Source organism: Chiloscyllium plagiosum, unplaced genomic scaffold (assembly GCF_037043375.1).
Source record: "Chiloscyllium plagiosum isolate Xiang-an unplaced genomic scaffold, Cpla_swu_hap1 HiC_scaffold_37, whole genome shotgun sequence".
NCBI classification, from domain to species: domain Eukaryota; kingdom Metazoa; phylum Chordata; class Chondrichthyes; order Orectolobiformes; family Hemiscylliidae; genus Chiloscyllium; species Chiloscyllium plagiosum.
In genome coordinates, this window is record NW_028270175.1 from 44135555 (window position 1) to 44156461 (window position 20907).

General features: G+C 43.3%; 1 protein-coding gene across 1 annotated transcript in view; it reads left to right on the forward strand.

Annotated features, from left to right (window-relative positions):
• Nucleotides 1-940: 940 nt before the first annotated feature.
• muc5.7 (mucin5.7) overlaps nucleotides 941-20907 on the forward strand; it is a gene marked incomplete at its 3' end in the record, with an annotated part of 92472 nt that continues 72505 nt past the window's right edge. The window contains exons 1-4 of the mRNA XM_087980179.1: nucleotides 941-1008; nucleotides 12347-12376; nucleotides 14212-14245; nucleotides 14345-14365. Of these exons, the coding sequence (XP_087836305.1) occupies nucleotides 964-1008; nucleotides 12347-12376; nucleotides 14212-14245; nucleotides 14345-14365 (130 nt within the window). The remainder of the gene's footprint in view (nucleotides 1009-12346; nucleotides 12377-14211; nucleotides 14246-14344; nucleotides 14366-20907) is intronic.

Below are 20907 nucleotides of genomic sequence, written 5' to 3' on the forward strand. Positions count from 1 at the left end.
TAGTTATTAGATTAGATTAGTTTACTTACAGTGTGGAAACAGGCTTTTCGGCCCAACAAGTCCACACCGACCCTCTGAAGAGCCACACCCATTCCCCTACATTTACCCCTTCTACTAACACTACGGGCAATTTAGCATGGCCAATTCGCCTAACCTGCACATTTTTGGACTGTGGGAGGAAACCGGAACACCCGGAGGAAACCCACGCAGACACGGGGAGAATGTGCAAACTCCACACAGTCAGTCACCTGAGGCGGGAATTGAACCCGGGTCTCTGTTGCTCTGAGTCAGCAGTGCTAACCACTGTGCCGCCAAGCCGCCCCATCTTGGGAAAGTGTGTATGTGTTAAGGTTTTTGAAGCATTTTTTTGCCCTGAGGCCTAGTGAGATTTCTCACCACGTATAGAATCATAGAGTCATAGAGATGTAGAACACAAACCGACCCTTCACTCCACCTTGTCCATGTTGACCAGATATCCTAACCTAATCTAGTCCCTTTTGCCAGCAATTGGCTCATATCCCTCTTAGCCCTTCCTATTCATATATCCAACAAGATGCCTTTTAAATGCTGTAATTGTACCAGGCTTCACCAGTTCTTACCAAACTCACCTAGTAACTACCTCACCCATCTCTACGGTATCCCTCTCATTCCATCCCCATTCTAGCACCTGCTGTTCCCAGAACAACTCTCCACACAGCAGATATCTGCTGAGAAACCTGGTCCCTGTGCCATACCTAACAGGCAGCAGTGCACCCAGAAGCACTGGCATTCTGAAGCTGCCTTGCTTGATAGTCTGAAGATGTCAAAGAAGGGGGATATAGCGCCATGATTCTCCAACAGGGACTTGGAGGGACCCATGAGAGGAGGTAGTGCAGACAAGGATTTCTCTTGCTGCAGGACCAGCAGAGGACACCACAGCACAGAACTCTAGCAGCCTGGTCCAAGGTCGTCATCCTGGCAAGTATGGTTTTCATGATCTGGAGGACTGATCAGCAGAGTTGCAAGAAGGTCAGTGACCTTTTCCACTACTTTCAGTTAAGTGCCATAACCTTCTCTTTGGTACCTCCCCATCAAGAGTCACAGTCTGCCACTTACTATTGTTGTTTTGCACAATTGCAAAAATTGACAACTTGCTTTCCTCGTTTTCTTACCACTTTCCCATACCACTAACTCTGCAAAGCCTCTGTATTGATGATACCCTCACACAGGACTCCTTGTCAACTTATACCAACCTGTGCCAACACTAACAGTTGTGCACCAACTTTTACCTCACTCTATCCTACCCTTCCCCTCATTTCAAGTGAAGATAGCCCACTAAAGGGCAGAAAGAACTCAATAGAGTGGAGCGGTGTCCAGCATCAGCCTCCAAACTCCAAAGAGAACAGAATGGTATTTCTTGTAAAAGATGTCTAGAATTGTTCCTGCAGAGATGCTGAGACATCCAAGCCCCACCAACTAAGTATCAATCTTTATTGTACTGTAACTGTCAGTGTCATTCGTTGCATTGGGAGAATGTGAGGACTGCTGATGCTGGAAAGCCAGTGTCGAAAAGTGTGGTGCTGGAAAATCACAGCAGGTCAGGCAGCATCAAGGAGTGGGAGAGTCGATGTTTCAGGCATGAGTCCTTCATCAGGAATGTGGCAGGGTAAGGGGGCTGAGAGATAAGTAGAGGGGTGAGGTGGGGCTGGGAGGGGAGAGGGTGGGAAGTACGCACCAAACTGCCCCACTGCCCTGTGGCTGACTACTTCAACTCCTCCAAGGACATGAAAGTCCTGGGCCTCCTCCACTGCCAAATCAAAGCCACCCGAGAACTGGAGGAAGAACACCTCATTGTGCATCTTGGGTTTCTTCAACCACGTGACATTGGCATTGACTTCACTAGTTTCCAAATCTCCTCTCCCCCACCTCATCCCAGATCCAACCCTCCAACTCAGCACTACCCTCTTGACCTGTCCTACTGTCCATCTTCATAGAACATAGAAGAATACAGCGCAGTACAGGCCGTTTGGCCCTCGATGTTGCGCGGATCCAAACCCACCTAACCTACACTAGCCCACTATCCTCCATATGCCTATTCAATGCCCGCTTAAATGCCCATAAAGAGGGAGAGTCCGCCACTGCTACTGGCAGGACATTCCATGAACTCACGACTCACTGAGTAAAGAACCTACCCCTAACATCTGTCCTATACCTACCACCCCTTAATTTAAAGCTATGCCCCCTCATAATAGCTGACTCCATACGTGGAAAAAGGTTCTCACGGTCAAGCCTATCTAAACCCCTAATCATCTTGTACACCTCTGTCAAGTCACCCCTAAACCTTCGTTTCTCCAATGAAAACAACCCCAAGTGCCTCAGCCTTTCCTCATACGATCTTCCTACCATCCTTGCGGAACACCGCTAGTAACGGCATCCAAGATGAACCTTTACCATCAACTACTACCCTCTGTCTTCTTCCAGCCAGCCAATTCCTAATCCAAACCTCCAACTCACCCTCAATGCCATACCTCCGTATTTTTTGAAGTAGCCTACCATGGGGAACCTTATCAAACGCCTTACTAAAATCCATATACACCACATCTACTGCTTTCCCCTCGTTTACCTCCTTAGTCACCTTCTCAAAGAATTCAATAAGGTTTGTGAGGCACGACCTACCCTTCACAAAACCATGCTGACTATCCTTGATCACATTATTCCTATCCAGATATCCCTTACAATTCTCTCTAAGACTTTGCCCACAACAGAAGTGAGATTCACAGGCCTATAGTTACTAGGGTTATCCCTACTCCCCTTCTTGAACGAGGGAACCAGATTTGCTATCCTCTAGTCTTCTGGCACTATTCCTGTAGACAACGAGGACATAAACATCAAGGCCAATGGCTCTGCAATCTCCTCCCTTGCTTCCCAGAGAATCCTAGGATAAATGCCATCAGGCCCAGGGGACTTATCTATTTTCACCCTTTCCAGAATTTCCAACACCTCTTCCCTACATACCTCAAAGCCATTCATTCTACTTAATTGTGACTCAGTATTCACATCGGCAACAATGTCCTGTTCCTGAGTGAATACTGACGAAAAGTATTCATTCAGTGTCTCCCCAATCTCTTCAGCCTCCACACGCAACTTCCCACTACTATCCTTGACTGGACCTATTCCTACCCTAGTCATTCTTTTATTCCTGACATACCTATAGAAAGCCTTAGGGTTTTCCCTAATCCTACCAACTAAGGACTTTTCATGTCCCCTCCTTGCTGCTCTTAGCTCTCTCTTCAGGTCCTTCCTGGCTACCTTATAACTCTCAATCGCCCCAATTGAACCTTCACGCCTCATCTTTACATAGGTCGCCCTCTTCCATTTAACAAGGGATTCCAATTCCTTATTAAACCACGGCTCCCTCACATGACCCTTTCCTCCCTGCCTGACAGGTACATACTTATCAAGGACACTCAATAGTTGCTCCTTGAACAAGCTCCACATATCAATTATGCCCTTGCCTTGAAGCCTACTTTTCCAAGCCACGCATCCTAAGTCGTGCCTTACCGCATCATAATTTCCCTGCCCCCAGCTATAACTCTTGCCCTGCAGTGCACACTTATCCCTCTCCATCACTAGAGTAAAAGTCACCGAATTGTGGTCACTGTCCCCAAAGTGCTCACCTACCCCCAATTCTAACACCTGGCCTGATTCGTTACCCAGAACCAAATCCAGTATGGCCTCACCTCTTGTTGGCCTATCTACATATTGTGTCAGGAAACCCTCCTGCACACATTGGACAAACACCGACCCATCTAACGAACTAGAGCTATAGCTTTCCCAATCAATATCAGGAAAGTTAAAGTCCCCCATAACAACCACCCTATTACTTTCACACTTCTCCTGAATCATCCTCGCAATCCTTTCTTCTACATTTCTAGGACTATTAGGAGGCCTGTAGAAAACTTCTAACAGGGTGACCTCACCTTTCCTATTCCTAACCTCAGCCCAAACTACCTCAGGTGGCGAGTCTTCATCCATCGTCCTTTCCACCGCTGTAATACGATCTTTGACAAGCAATGCCACACCTCCCCCTCTTTTACCCCCACCTCTGACCCTACTAAAACATTTATACCCTTAAACCTGCAACAGCCAATCCTGTCCCTGTTCTTCCCATGTCTCCGTAATAGCCACAACATCGAAGTCCCAGGTACCAACGCACACTACAAGTTCACCTACCTTATTTCGTATAGTTCTTGCATTGAAGTATACACACTTCAAGCCACTTTCCTGTTTACAGGCACCCTCCTTTGAGATTGTTGCCATGTTCCTAACCTCCCTACACTCCAGGTCCTGCACCCTAAAGCTACAGTCTAGGTTCCCATGCCCCTGCAGAGTTAGTTTAAACCCCCCCCAAGAGCACTAGCAAACCTCCCGCCAAGGATACTGGTGCCCCTCAGGTTCAGGTGTAGACCATCCTGTTTATAGAGGTCCCACCTTCCCCAGAAAGAACCCCAGTTATCCAAATACCGGAATCCCTCCCTCCTGCACCATCCCTGTAGCCACGCATTTAACTGTTCTCTCTCCCTATTTCTTGACTCTCTATCACGTGGCACGGGTAACAAACCAGAGACAACAACTCTGTTCGTTCTAACTCTGAGCTTCCAACCTAGCTCCCTGAAAGCCTGCCTAACATCCTCAGCCCTCCTCCTACCTATGTCATTGGTGGTAATGTGGACCACGACTTCAGGCTGCTCCCCCTCCCCTTTAAGGACCCGGAAAACACGATCAGAGACATCATGTACCCTTGCACCTGGGAGGCAACATACCAAACGTGAGTCTCTCTCGCCCCCACAAAACCGCCTATCTGTGCCCCGAACTATCGAGTCCCCAATAACTATTGCTCTGCTCTTCTCCACCCTTCCCTTCTGAGCAACGGGGACAGGCTCCATGCCAGAGGCCTGAGCCCCATTACTTACCCCTGGTAAGTTTCCCCCCCCCTCCCACAAGTATCCAAAACGGTATACTTGTTCTTGAGGGGAACGTCTGCAGGGGGTCCCTGCACTGGCTGCTTCCTCCCAGTCCCCCTCACTGTCACCCATCTGTCTGCAATCTTTGGAGTTACTACTTCCCTAAAGCTCCGATTTATGACCCCCTCTGCCTCCCGAATGATCCTAAGTTCATCCAACTCCAGCTCCAGTTCCCTAACACGGTCTTGGAGGAGCTGGAGATGGGTGCACTTCCTGCAAGTGTAATCAGCAGGGACGTCCATGGCATCCCTCACCTCAAACATGTTGCAAGAGGAACATTGCACTGCCTTCACTGCCATCCCTCTAAAAGTAACCTTTTTTTAAAAAAAAAACTGGGTCTAAAGAATAGAACAAGCAAAATGCAGCACAACTTACCACAACGGGTCTTATTATTAGGTTAGAGGAGGAAGGAGGGTGGGGGGCACTACCTCTGTAGTGCCTCGGGTTCTTCTCCTGCGCGCTTTTATAGGGAAAAAACCTACCCGGCTGCCCCTCTGGTCTTCGTCACTTCCCCCTGCTGCTCCCGCTCTTTCTGTGAAGAGAAAAAAAACCACCGCTGCCCGCTACCGGTAAGTAATTTTAAAACAAACTGTCTCACCTTAGCTGTAGCCTTCCGGGTTCCTTTACACTCTGCTGCTGCTCGCACTCAAAAGAAAAATCCATCCTCCCCACCAATCTACCACAATTACCCACCACCTGCATCTACCTCTTTCCCTCCCAGCTACCTTCCCCCCCAGTCCCACTCCCACTCCTCTTATCTCTTAGCCCCCTTCTCCATCCACATTCCTGATGAAGGACTTATGCCCAAAACTTCGACTCTCCTGCTCCTTAGATGCTGCCTAACATGCTGTGCTTTTCCAGTGCTATACTTACCGACTCAGAGGAAACACTGGCAAGGTTATCTTCTGCATCCCCCCAGTACCTCAGATACTGACACACCTGTGGGAAGGTTTGTCTGAAAATGTTTGCGAACATAATTTATTGAGCATCTGCAGCTGGCCAAGGGAAAACAAATGCCCAGACTGCTGGTACTTAGGATTGCCATAGACCAAAAACCTGCTCAGCTCCAGTTTGATGTTGGCAATCAGTGACCTTATGCACATGGACTGTGAGGAACAAGAACAGCAGATAGGTAAGTGGGATGCAATGATACTCATTGCCTAGAGGCTGCAGGAATGCAGCTACACTTTGAGGACCTGGCTACCTCAAGCATGCAGTTATATGGTTGCTTCCATGGAAAGGTTGACGACTGCCATTGAGAGCCATGTGGTGCTATAACATCAGGGTCTGCTGGAGAGCTGCACACACGTGCACTTCATTGCCCCTGCCACTGCTCTCAAGACTGAAGTCATGGCAACAGGGTGATGGGGAATCTGGCACATACCTAGTGCCTTTTCTTCATAAAGAGACATGACAGTGCCGGAAGACACCCAGCTGAAAGGGAATCACTTATAGTCCCCTCTTTGCAAACACTCCAGATGTGACTAGGCCCTGCACTTCCTCCCTGCCTACCTCATCCAAATCTTGAAAGTTCAAACTGAGGATGGTCCTGTTGCCATAGGCAGGTGCATTAGAGATACAGCGTGTTGCTCACAATATCGAGATGGCCGTCAGCAGACTTTCATCTGATTCTGCCAAAAACCTCAACATAGCCCAAATTGTTTAGGCCCTGGTAAGCTTCCACCATTAGTAATTTCTTGCCAATGTTCAGATTGGAATGCCCTTTCAATGTGTATTTTCCGAGGCCAGAATTTGAATAGATTTGATTACATTAATGTGTGGAAACAGGCCCTTCGGTCCAACAAGTCCACACCAACCCGCCGAAGCGCAACCCACCCATCCCCCTACATTTGCCCCTTACTTAACACTACGGGCAATTTAGCATGGCCAATTCACCTGACCTGCACATCTTTGGACAGTGGGTGGAAACCGAGCACCGGGGGAAACCCACGCAGACACAGGGAGAACGTGCAAACTCCACACAGTCAGTTGCCTGAGGCAGGAACTGAACCCGGGTCTCAGGCGCTGTGAGGCAGCAGTGCTAACCACTGTGCCACCATACCGCCCACAAATCTTCCAGGCCTGGAGGTGAAAAGTGATCTCAGTGAGGTGGGCTGATGGAATGGCCACTTATGCAACTATTTCACTTCCATGTAGCAGGAATTTGCAGTTTGGAAGAGGTGGTGGGAGGGCCATCAAGCTGCAGTAATTGTGCATGATTGAAGGACTGGGCATAGGGCAGGGGTAACATCTGAGTCACCACACTGCTCTTGCTTCTAATCCCCATAATCTCCTCCTCTCCTTGTGACCCTCACTCTACAAGATACACCCCTGCACCCTCATCACCCAAAAATACACCTACGCTTTCCATGGCAATCCTCCATCTTAGGGTCTGGATAAAACTGTAACGCTTGTAGAAAGTGAGGGCTGCAGATCAGAGTCAAGAGTATGGTGCTGGAATAGCACAGCAGGTCAGGCAGCATCCGAGGAACAGGAGAATCGACATTTTGGGCATAAGCTCTTCATCAGGAATGAGGCTTGTGGGCCGGGGGGGTGCTGAGAGAAAAATAGCAGGAGGGCTGTTGGGCTAGGGGGAATGCAGCTGAGAATGCGGTGGATGAGGGTGAGGGAGAAGGTGATAGGTCAGAGAGGAGGGTGGAGCAGATAGATAGGAAAGGTGATGGAAAGGTCAGGAGGGTGCTGCCAAGTTGGAGCTTTGGGACTGGGATAATGTGCGGGGAGAGGAAATTAGGAAACTGCTGAAATCCACATTGACCCTGTGTGGTTGCTCATGAGCAGCCGATGAACTGCTTGGAACAGCTACTGGGTTTTCCCACTTTGACAGGATTCTTTAATCCCTCCTTTAATCTTTCCCATTTCTGGACTTAATACGAAAATACTGCTGACTGTTTATTGTCATCTGAGTTGCAAACATATTTAATCAACTTGCAAACAGCATCCCCCGCCCCCCCCCCCCCCCCACCTCCCCCAAATTTCTCAAACAGAAACAAACAGAGGTTGCTGTACAAGCTCAGCAGATCTGGCAGCATCTGTGAAATGAGATCAGTGTTAACATTTCGAATGTGGTCTCCCTTCCTCAGACCAAAATTCCTCAATCAGTTTGTCTGATTTGTCCTGGTGAAGTTAAGAATCAACTTGATATTTACTGAAGTATTTTCACTGGCCTGTCGTTTCACTAGAGGAGGTACTAGGATCACAATTTACAAACCAAAATCTTAATAATAAATAAGCATTTTGAACACTTTGGAGATTTCAAGGAGCTGTGACCGTGCATGTGTGCTCACGGTGTGCACAATGCTGTGCTTTAAACACTAAATGTGACTATTTAGTAACCAAAGATATGCATATCCACACTTTTGTAAAGTTAAATAACAATTATCTAAATGTTTGATATGATTGTCATTATGTTATATCTTTAACGTAATTTTCTGAGCATAATAACCAGGACAGTACATTTTGGATTGCAGCATTAATCTGTTCCATTTTCCTGGTGATTACCCTTTAAGCAACATATATACCTGTTCTGTCCATTATCTTTCACTATTGGTCTCTTGTGACTGTAGTAGTAAAATCATAACAACCGTGGCATTCTCTGACATCTTCATAGCTGGTTGTCCCCAAGTAATGTCTTTAATTGATTTGATTTCTCTTTTCCATTCATTTTAATTGAAAAACAAAGATCATAGATCAAAACCTTTAGTGTAGACTATGACCAAAATTACACACAGTATTCCAAAAGTGGCCTCACAGTGTCTTGTACTGATGCAACATGACATCCCAACTCCAATACTCAATGTTACGACCAATGAAGGCAAGCATGGCAAAAGCCTTCCTATTCACCATGTCCACCTGCAACTCCACTTTCAAGGAACTATGTACCTGCACCACTAGGTCTCTTTGTTTAACAATACAGTTGATCAGCCTGAACCAGATCTGTTTTTCTCTTTCCTGTGGAAGAATGGTTTAAATTAATTTTAAATTATCACCGTTTAAATTCAGCCATTTGAATTGTCCTTGGTAAAGAAGACATACAATAAAAAAGTACTGTAAATAATCATGTATAAGTCAAGCCCTGAGTTTTGGCCAAAACAAATCTTGTATTTTCCATATATCTTGTGCAAATCGACCCTATTATATCGCATTATAAATCTCTTACAAAGAAAACTGCATATCCCCATTAACTTATTTTTGCTGAAATTTCATAGATTTTTCAGAAAATATTTGCTTAATGAAGAAAATAAGTCAATATTCCCATTAACCCTCTTCAACGAAATGGCGTTCATTCATTCATACCGGTAACTCTACTCACCGCTCTTTGTTTACTGCCAGTATATCACATCTCTATTCATTCATTCATAACTCTACTTACCGCACTTGGTTTACTACAGCACATTTTCATTCATTCTTTCAGTCGGACCGGTAACTACTCATCGCTCTTTGTTCACTGTATCGCATCTCTATTCATTCATTCCTATTTCTACTTACCGCATTTGGTTTACTACAGCATGTTTTAATTCATTCATTCATTCAGACTGGTACTAAATCTATCGGTACCTATTGCACTTTATTCACTATACATCCAAAAGTTAATATCATTAAAAAGTTAATCATTTTAATTGTGCCATTATCTCTGAATGAAAGTGAGGTATATTAGCTCCATAGCCCTTCCTGAAGAAGGGCTCATGCCCGAAACGTCGATTCTCCTGCTCCTTGGATGCTGCCTGACCTGCTGCACTTTTCCAGCAACGCATTTTCAGCTATATTAGCTACATACTGGTTTTTCTTTAATTCTTTGACATTTCATTATACTGCTTTGTTAAGTTCCAAAACTATATGAGAAATAACAATAAATTCACTCATATAGAGGGATTTTACGGGATACATAGTTCCTCTTTTAAAGTTCAGTTTTGTATTAATCAGTATTGGTGTAACTATTCTAAGTTAATTCACAATTACTGCACTCTTTCGAATAATAATGTGGGTGTACAGTTTAAGTTTCATTTCTTTAATTTGAGCACCGTTTGTTAAGTGAGCTGCTGTGTGACAGGGCCTTCCTCCACTCCCCCTGTGGGCCCCCCTTCCCATTTGGCGCTAGACTACGAACCTCCAGTGCCTCCTAGGTGCACGGCAGGGAGGCAGCGCCGGCCACCTGTCTCCGATGACATCACTGCCTGCCAATCAGAATGCCTGCCTGCTTCATGGGCAAGCCACAAGCCAAGCAGAGCTGCGACCTGTGGGCAAGGAACCCCGCCCACCTTACCGTCTCAGAGAGTTTGAAACTCCTTGTACTGTATGTATGTAGCAAATTGAAGAAAGTTTGTGTTCCTGACTCAGGCCCGGCAGGAAGATGGACAGTAGATTAGGATTCAGTAACTATTTAGGATTCTTCTTTACTCTGGATTAGTTGTGCAATCAAATCGACTTCAGCTAACATGGCATTTCATACTATAGCACGAATTTCAGCCCCTTGAAAACAATACCTCGTGTATATATCGACCTCCAATTTAAATCTTAAAAATCTTTTTAAAAAGTCTTCAAAATTGGACCTATACGCAAGTATATATGGTAATTGGTAGCCATGGAGGTGTGTTCTGCTATGCTGCCATGGTCAGTTAGCTTAAGCCACTTGAACAGTAAGACCACAAGAATTAAGTCAGTCAATTAAAGAAATGGCTCATTTAATGATAATGATCGCATTGTTCTCTATGATTTCTGAGAATGCCTGATTCCCATTACAAATTGATATTGTGAACATGCATTTGATAAATGATTTTAGTTTTAGTCTTATGCTAATGAATTTATACAAAAAGTTCAATGTACCCTTAAATAGGTAAAACAGTCGCAGGCTGCATTTTTCCAAGAACAGAATTAGAAAGCCATGGGCAAGAAATGAATAAACAGAAAGTCCTACTGGGGTGATGCAAGGGCTCAGTGGTTAGCACTCCTGCCTCACAGCGCTAGAGACCTGGTTTTGATTCCAGTCTTGGGTGACTGTCTGTGTGAAGTTTGCACATTCTTCCCGTGTCTGCGTGGGTTTCCTCCAGGTGCTCTGGTTTCCCCCCAAAGTCCAAATATGTGCAGGTTAGGTGAATTGGCTATGCTAAATTGCCCATAGTGTTCCAGGATTTGTATGTTAGGTACATTTATCAGGGGTAAATGTAGTGGGAACGGGTCTGGATAGGTTACTCTTCGGAAGGTCAGTGTGGACTTGTTGGGCCGAAGGGCCTGTTTCCACACTGTAAGGATTCTAGTATGGTTTTCAGTTTTTTATGTCCAGAAATTAGATTAAATTTGCCATGAAGATTAACAGGCAGGTGGATGCAATAGTCCTGCTAAAAAAAAATGATTAGATTTGCAAAAATCAAAATCTGTGACATGGTACTTTGCACTCAACCATTTTATTGATTAAAGGAGCAGTTTGAGGTGAGGAAATTAATTTGCACTTTCATAATCAGAGGATTACCAATAATTATTGTTTGTTCCTGCAATGGAGATTGGTGGATAGTAGAATTGCACAGGGTCCTTTCTATGTTTTGAATTGTTAATCTTGACTATCATGCATAAACTTTCCAGGTAAAGTATTGCTGGTCATGTCAGCATTGTGACTGATGACTCAGAATTATAAGACCTATGATCAGATTTTGATTTAATCGCAGAATGATGAATGGTAACTTGAGTCCAGATTTTAGGATGCAATCCAAGGCAGTATGCAAGTGTAGCTGTTAAGGTGACCAGGCCCCCAGAGACACATTGCAAGTCACAAAAGGTACACAGGCAGGTTTGGGAAGAGGAGGAAGTATTTGACAGTGGGCCAAACAGTGGTCTATGGCTTCAATGAGCTGACAGAAGCAGTATCCCTGACCCCTTTGGACTGCACTTCCAAACGTTCTATGAATCAATGGTTTAGCAACAGAATGTCTGAGTAAGCTGTAATGGTTAAAATGTCAAAAAACATGTAGTGAGAACAAAGAACTCAATAACCTAGCATGGCCTGGGTCTTTGCAGCATTGTCCAAAATAACAACCCATTTGACCTCTTATAGTGAGACATGTTGGCCCAGGGAAAGGTCCAAAGGAGAGAAACTAAAAAGTTTAAAATGTGTTCATTGTGAAGAGGAGATTTATTCAGGGAGATTTACTTGGAATATTTAAAATAATGAAGGGAAGAGACTGGGTAGAATGATATATATTGTTTATTGCCACTGCAATTTCATTTTGTGCTGTTGAATATTTACACATTTCACTAATATGGATCTGTTGTCTTGTGCTATTTCAGGCCTGCTTTTACTTTAACAGGTTGCATTCATGAATTTTGTTTTCTAGAACTGGAAGAAATTTGGCAAAATGATTTTGGTAAGTTTATCAATATTCTAGAGACAAATTGTTACTCACTTAAATGTTGTATTGGGAGAGTTTGCTGCGTGAATCCCTTTTAAGGTGTGAATGTTATAGCTGATTGATTCTAAAAGTTGTATACAAACACACAAACAAGGAACAGAATTAGGGCACTAGGCCCTTTGGGCCTGCTCAGCCATTTAATAAGATCATGGCTGATCTGATTTTAACATCACCTCCAGATTCCTGCATATTTTCATCCCTTTTGTAATCAAGAGTTTATCTGTCTTAATTCACAATTTTAAAATATTTTTAAGTGCCTTTTGAGAAATGAAATTCCAAAGACTCTCAACCTTCTGAGAGAAGAAATGTTTCCTCATTTCTGCCTCAAATGGATAATTCCTTTTTTAAATTCTCCCATGTTCTTTTGACATCCACTCAGTCAGGACCCCTTAGGATCTAAAATGTTTCAATTAAGTCGCCTCTTACTCTTCTGAATTCCTAAGGATACAGGACTAGCCTGTCTAGTCTTTCCGCATAAGACAATCCGCTCGTTATAGGTATTAATCTAATAAACCTTCTCTAAACTATAGCAGTGTTTAGCACTGCTGCCTCACAATACCAGGGACTTGGGTTCATTTCCAATCCTAGATGTCGAGTTTGTGCCTTCTCCCTGTGTCTATGCAGGTTTGCTCCGGTTTCCTCCCACAGCCGGAAGATGTGCCGGTTAGCTATGCTAAGAATTGCCATGTATAGTGTAGGCTATCCATGGTAAATGTGGCGTTCTATGGTTTCAATGAGAAGACAACTACTACTCACCCTGCAAGGTGAGGGTGTGATGCTTTTCTTTAAGTGATCTATTCCCAGTGAATCTACTCTCTGATATGAAAACTGTGTCAATGTTCAAGCTATTGAACCCATGGTGGTTATAACTTGTGTATATTTCCAACTTTCTCTAAGGCAGCTGCTAGTCCCATACAGAAAGCCCTGACATTCCAAATTGCCGACTGGGGAGATGGTAACTTCTTTATTTTTGTTTTTGTTTTTGTTTGTTTGTTTATCTAGAGCAATGAATTCCATCTACTTGCTGAGCTCCAGAGTCCCATTGAAGCAAATGGGGAAAGTGGCAGGTCAGCACCAGTTAGTCAGAGTTTCCCAATTTGAGGTGGGCAGTGACTGACCAGTGAGATATGATGGTGTTCCACTACTTGAATCAGCCTGTACCTGTTCTCCACTCCTATCGATTTGGTGAAGACTTCCCTGTGAGGCTATGTACTAACAGGGAGAGACTTACATAGTTGGTAATGATCTTTGCATTGCAGTTACCAACAGTGTGAACTGAAAAAGAGAAGGAAGCTAACACATTGAAAGCACATCTGCTCTTCAGTCATACAGTTGAGGCCTCATATGGACATTTTATGCAAATCTTACATATTTTCTACATTTTAAGTGCTATATAAAAGCAAACTGTTGTTGTTGAGTATTCTGCTAGTGTTCCAATTATTAACATGTTCATCACAGACCTTTTAAACAATGAATTAATTCACACTTCAGTTGGACTACAGGGTAAGTGAAGGGTACGGGTAAATTTGGTGAATACAGAACACATGGTTTAAGCAAGTTGTGAATGATAATTATTTGTGTATGGAGTTCCCTTGCAGACCTTTTTCTGGCAGGCTTCTAAAATATTATTCATGCAAATAATCTGTAAGATACCATAAGTAATAAATTTAATTAATAAATCATTGCAAATTGTGAACCTAGTTCATTCAACAATCACTTGTTTGTAGTGTTCATTAATTAATCAGGTGTACTGAAATGTTCTTTTACCAAATCTTAATATCTAATTCCAGCTATTCATAATTACTTCCATACTTTGCACCAATAGTAAGTGTTACCATTTATATTCTGATTTTTACAATATTCTTAATCATTTTGAATAATTTTCAAATGGCACTTAACTGAACTATTTGTTTCTGATTTCAGGTTATGCTTTTGAACGGCAAGGTAGCTATACCATTCCCAAGTATTTGTGTTTTGGATCAATTCTAGTTTATATAAAATGTGACTGCATATCCATGGTGGAATTTTAAAAACCTTATCTAGTATAATTAATTTTAAGATATACAATACTGCAGAATAATTTACTTCATGGTTGGTTTCCGTGCAGATGGCTCAGGTAACAATATCTTGTGCAGGGCAGTTGTAAGTGAATGTATTTGTTAACATATTCATCAGTGACCTGGCAGCAGTGAAGCCTATTTTCCAGTATTGACCTCTAGGCCAGATATGCATGTGTCCCCTATGACAGAGCAGCAAAATGGCATTCCACAATTTCACTCAGTCCAAAGAGCAGCTGTATTACTTGCGCCATTACTGGCCTTGATGCCTAGCCCTCACTATCAGATAACCTGGTCTGCATGATTTTGAATTGGGTCAGGTCAAGAGTGGAAATATGGAATGTGCTGGCACTTCAGGGTGACCTACTCCACCTCCCTGACCGATCCAAACAAAAATCCATTCTTTGGTCCTTGATAAAGGGATGCAAGTGGAAAACAACAATGATACTTTGCATGGTAAGAGTTTTTACTTCTGAGGTAGTGGATCAAACCACATTCGCACACAGAAAAGAACTGTCTCAGACGTCACCATTTAAAGTGAAAATTGACAGTTTTATTCTTTAAGTTCAATAGAGAACTTTAAAACAACTATTTACAACTCCTTTCTCTTAAACCTATCTTTTGCCTCCAACTCTACAATACTGATCCAATTTAAAAAACTGACGAAGATTTACAAAAAATAATTATGTTTCAAAGCCATCCAGCTTTGTCGATTCTCCTTTGTAGATTTTCCTCTGTATTTTCCTGAGACATCTTTTCTTCAGTTTTCTGCTGCACAACTTTTCTTATAGACAAGTACCTTTCAGAGAACTATTCGGCTAGCAGTCTGTACTTGTGGCGCTCTTTGCAGTTCTCCCCCTAAGTGTTCAACATGTCCGGTTTTATACCCCAAAACATTGCATCATTTCATTAGTTTGATGTCATCTCAAACAGTAAAATGCAAATTCAGTTAGATTTTGGTATCGGGGCAAAATTTAAATTGATTGGACAAATTCGAATTTGTTTTTGTTGTGTGCAATGCAACTTCAGCTATTCGTTTCAGCTAAATGTTACATGTTTAACATGTGCGTTCAGTCAGTCCTTGCCAGCTACCTCTGTCTCTTCAAGGTACAGTACACACATCCACCTTCATAACACCTCCCACCTTTAAAATAAAAACGAAACATCATAATGAAAAGATGACTTCATTTTTTTCCTCTATTCCTTAACTACGTTATCATGACATACAAATACCTTTCGTCTAAGTTCATATTAACTTCTTCCCACGTATATATAACATTGAATAGATCAAAGTTTGGGTGAAGATTTGTAGCTCGGATGCTCGTTGTTGTGGTTCTGTTCGCCGAGCTGGAAATTTTTGTTGTAAACGTTTCGTCCCCTGTCTAGGTGACATCATTAGTGCTTGGGAGCCTCCTGTGAAGCGCTTCTGTGGTGTTTCCTCCGGCATTTATAGTGGCCAATATAAATGCCGTAGGAAACACCACAGAAGCGCTTCACAGGAAGCTCCCAAGCACTGAGGATGTCACCTAGACAGGGGGCGAAACGTTTGCAACAAAAATTTCCAGCTCGGCGAACAGAACCACAACAACATTGAATAGATACCAACCTCATCTATACTTGATCAGTTGAATCTGCAATAACGCATCGTGATTGCATTCTTACGACCTGCAACATGTACAATTTGTAAATTAAAAGTCTATAACATAAGACTCCAATGAAATAGTCTCATATTCTTGTTTTTAAAGCATTCTAAGAATGTAAGAGGATTCTGATCCGTGTACACAACCGACTCAGGCCAGTACCAAACTCAATAGTTCTTTTTGGATCGGGGAGTATTTTTTCTGGTGGACGTTGAGTTTTTTCAAAAAGGAACCAACTGGCAGTTCAATCCCATCATCATCTTCCTGTAGCAGTATAGCTCCAACTCGTATGTCACTAACATAAATGGCAGCTTTGAAGGGTTTAATAAAGTTGGGTGTAGCTAAAAATGGTGCGGTGGTTAATACTATTTTTAAATGGTCAAATGCCTCCTGCGTTGCTCTGTCCACCAAAACTTGGTGTTCTTCTTCAGCAAATTGGTTAATGCTGCCACTACACTGCTGAAATTTGGAACAACCTTCTGATAGAATCTGCTTAGTCCCAAAAATCAAAACGACTCTTTTTTTCGAGGCTGGTTATGGAAGTTCCTTGATGGCCTTTGTCTTTGTATTGTGTGGGGTCAAGCTTCCACAACCGATATTATATCCCAAATTTTCGCAAATTCAGTTTTGTTTAGGTTTATTGCCAGTTTTGCTTCTCATAGCCAGAGAGTCATAGAGATGTACAGCATGGAAACAGACCCGTCGGTCCAACCTGTCCCTGCCGACCAGATATCCCAACCCAATCTAGTCCCACCTGCGAGCACCCATATCCCTCCAAACCTTTCCTATTCATATACCTATCCAAATGCCTCTTAAATGTTGCAATTGTACCAGCCTCCACCACTTCCTCTGGCAGCTCATTTCATACACGTACCACCCTCTGCATGAAAAAGTTGCCCCGTAGGTCTCTTTTATATCTTTCCCCTCTTAACCTAAACCTATGCCCTCTAGTTCTGGACTCCCTGACCCCAAGGAAAAGACTTTGCCTATTTATCCTATCATGCCCCTCATAATTTTGTAAACTTCTATAAGGTCACCCCTCAGCCTCTGACGCTTCAGGGAAAACAGCCGCAGCCTGTTCAGCCTCTCCCTCTAGCTCAAATCCTCCAACCCTGGCAATATCCTTGTAAACCTTTTCTGAACCCTTTCAAGTTTCACAACATCTTTCCAATAGGAAGGACCCCAGAATTGCACGCAATATTCCAGCAGTGTTCTAGCCAATGTCCTGTACAGCCGCAACATGACCTCCCAACTCCTGTACTCAATACTCTGACCAATAAAGGAAAGCATATCTTCACTATCTTATCTACCTGCGACTCCACTTTTAAGGAACTATGAACCTGCACTCCAAGGTCTCTTTGTTCAGCAACACTCCCTAGGACCTTATCATTTAGTGTATAAGTCCTGCTAAGATTTGCTTTCCCAAAATGCAGCACTTTGCATTTATCGGAATTAAACGCCATCTGCCACTTCTCAGCCCATTGGCCCATCTGGTCCAGATCCTGTTGTAATCTGAGGTAACCCTCTTCACTGTCCACTACACCTCCAATTTTGGTGTCATCTGCAAACTTACTAACTGTACCTCCTTATGCTCGCATCCAAATCATTTATGTTAATAACAAAATAGTAGAGGACCCAGCACCGATCCTTGTGGCACTCCACTGGTCACAGGCCTCCAGTCTGAAAAACAACCCTCCACCACCACCACCCTCTGTCTTCCACATTTTGAGTCAGTTCTGTATCTAAATGACTAGTTCGCCCTGTATTCCATGAGATCTAACCTTGCTAATCAGTCTGCCATGGGGAACCTTGTCGAACACCTTACTGAAGTCCATATAAATCACGTCTACTGCTCTGCCCTCATCAATCATCTTTGTTACTTCTTCAAAAAAATGATTTCCCATGCACAAAGCCATGTTGACTATCTCAAATCAGTTCTTGCCTTTCCAAATACATGTACATCCTGTCCCTCAGGATTCCCTCCAACAGCTTGCCCACCACCGAGGTCAGGCTCACCGGTCTATAGTTCCCTGGCTTGCCTTTACTGCCCTTCTTAAACAGTGGCACCACGTTTGCCAAACTCCAGTCTTCCAGCACCTCATCTGTGACTATCGATGATACAAATATCTCAGCAAGAGGCCCAGCAATCACTTCTCTAGCTTCCTACAGAGTTCTCGGGCACACCTGATCAGGTCCCGGGGATTTATTCACCTTTAACCGTTTCAAGACATCCAGCACTTCGTCCTCTGTAATCTGGGCATTTTGCAAGATGTCACCATTTATTTCCCTACAGTCTATATCTTCCATATCCTTTTCCACAGTAAATACTGATGCAAAATATTCCTTTAGTATCTTCCCCATTTTCTATGGCTGCACACAAAGGCCACCTTGCTGATCTTTGAGAGGCCCTATTGTCTCCCTAGTTACCCTTTTGTCCTTAATATATTTGTGAAAACCCTTTGGATTCTCTTTAATTCTATTTTCCAAAGCTATCTCATATCCCCGTTTTGCCCTCCTGATTTCCCTCTTAATTATACTCCTACTTCCTTTATACTCTTCTAAGGATTCACTCGATCTATCCTGTCTATACCTGACATACGCTTCCTTCTTTTTCTTAAACAAACCCTCAATTTCTTTAGTCATCCAACATTCCCTATACCTACCAGCCTTCCCTTTCACCCTGACAGGAATATATTTTCTCTGGATTCTTGTTATCTCATTTCTGAAGGCTTCCCATTTTCCAGCTGTCCCTTTACCTGCGAATATCTGCCTCCAATCAGCTTTCGAAAGTTCTTGTCTAATACCGTCAAAATTGGCCTTTCTCCAATTTAGAACTTCAACTTTTAGATCTGGTCCATCCTTTTCCTTTTCTCTTTTAAAACGAATAGAATTATGGTCGCTGGCCCCAAAGTGCTCCCCCACTGACACCTCAGTCACCTAGTCGTTCAAAGAGTCCTGCCAACCATAACATGTGATCTTTCCAGGACTTAATAAAGATCACTACATCATCCAAATAGACTGCACAGTTTGTTGTCCCAGCCACAACTCTGTTCATGAGTCTTTGGAATGTGGCATGTGCATTCTTCATTCCAAAGGGCATCACTTTGAATTGATATAGCCCATTTGTGATTACAAACGCAGAAATTTCTTTCGTCTTCTGTGATAAAAATAACTGCCAGTAACCATGCATTAAGTCCAACTTGGTGATGTAACTGGCTTGTCCCGCTTTCTCAATACAGTCCTCCCATCTTGGTATTAGATATGAGTCTGATTTTGTAACGGGATTGACCTTCCGATAATCCACACAGAGTCGTTGATTCCATCAGGTTGGGAACTGAAACGATCGGCGAACTCCACTTGCTCTGGCTTGGTTTGATGATGTCCTTGTCGAGCATGGCCTCCACCTCCTTTTGGACCTGCCTGGCTTTGAAAGGATTAAGCTGATAGGGGTATTGTTTTATCGGAGCAGCATTCTCTACGCCTACTTCATATAAAATAGCATCAGTCCCCCCCATCTGATTTCTACATATGTCCTTATACTGCGGTAGCCTTTCAACTGTATTCTATGCTCCTGAGAGATAGTTAATAGCCTATCTCCTTCCTCAAGGGCTTCTTCATTTTTTTAGCATATTTCGAAGCACATCAAAATCCTCAACCTCTGGATTTGAATCCTCACTCTGCGGGGCAGTAACTAACACCTGTTTCTCCAGTTCTTTCTCTCTCTTATAATACGGTTTTAACATGACATTCCCAATACTTTTTTTTAATATCTGGCATCTTTACATGACTCAACTTTTTTTCAGTTTGATGGGGACTACTAAACCTGGCTTTGAAGGGATCGCCTATCACTGGTAACAGTACTAAAACATCATCCCCTTGAGAAAACATCTGAGTCTCAGAGTTGTTATTTGCCACCTGCTTTATTCGATGCTATGCCCTCTTCAGGTGCTGTTTAGCTAATTCACCTACTCGATTTAATCTATCCATCACATCCGATTCATAATCTAAGTGTGAGATCTCCAACTTTGGTCCTGTCAATTTCTCTTTAATTCATTTCAAAGGACATCTCATGCCTGAATATTAACTCAAAGGGAGTAAACTGTATTATAGAATCCCTACTGTGTGAAAACAGGCCTTCAGCCCAACAAGTCCACACTGACCCCTCCAAAAAGTAACCCACCCATATCCATTCCCCTTCTCTTTTATCCAACATTTACCCCTGACTAATGCACGTAACCTACACATTTCTGAACACTATGGGCAATTTAGCATGGCCAATTCACCTAACCAGCGTATATTTGAGTTGTGGGAGGAAACCAGAGCACCCAGAGGAAACCCATACAAAAACAGGGAGAATGTGCAAATTTCACACAGACAGTTGCCCGAGGCTGGAGTTGAACCCGGGTCCCTGGCGCTGTGAGGCAGCAATGCTAACCATTGAGCCACTGTGCAGTCCCAAAGTAGATTTGATTGGGGCATCTCTAATGGCAGACAATATGAATGGGATACCTTTATCCCAATTATTTGGGTAATCCTGACAGTATACTCTCAACATGGTCTTCAAAGTCTGATGCCACCTTTCTAAAACTCCCTGGGATTCAGGGCCACCTCAAACAGCCAGCAGTAAAATTAGATCCATGACCCGACTGAATCTCTCTGGGTAGCCCACACCGTGTGAAGAAAGCTATTAACTCCTCTACCACCCTTTTTGCCTTAATACTCCGTAATGAATTGCCTCTGACAATCGGGTAGACACATCCATTATGGTTAACAAATACTGGTCCCCATT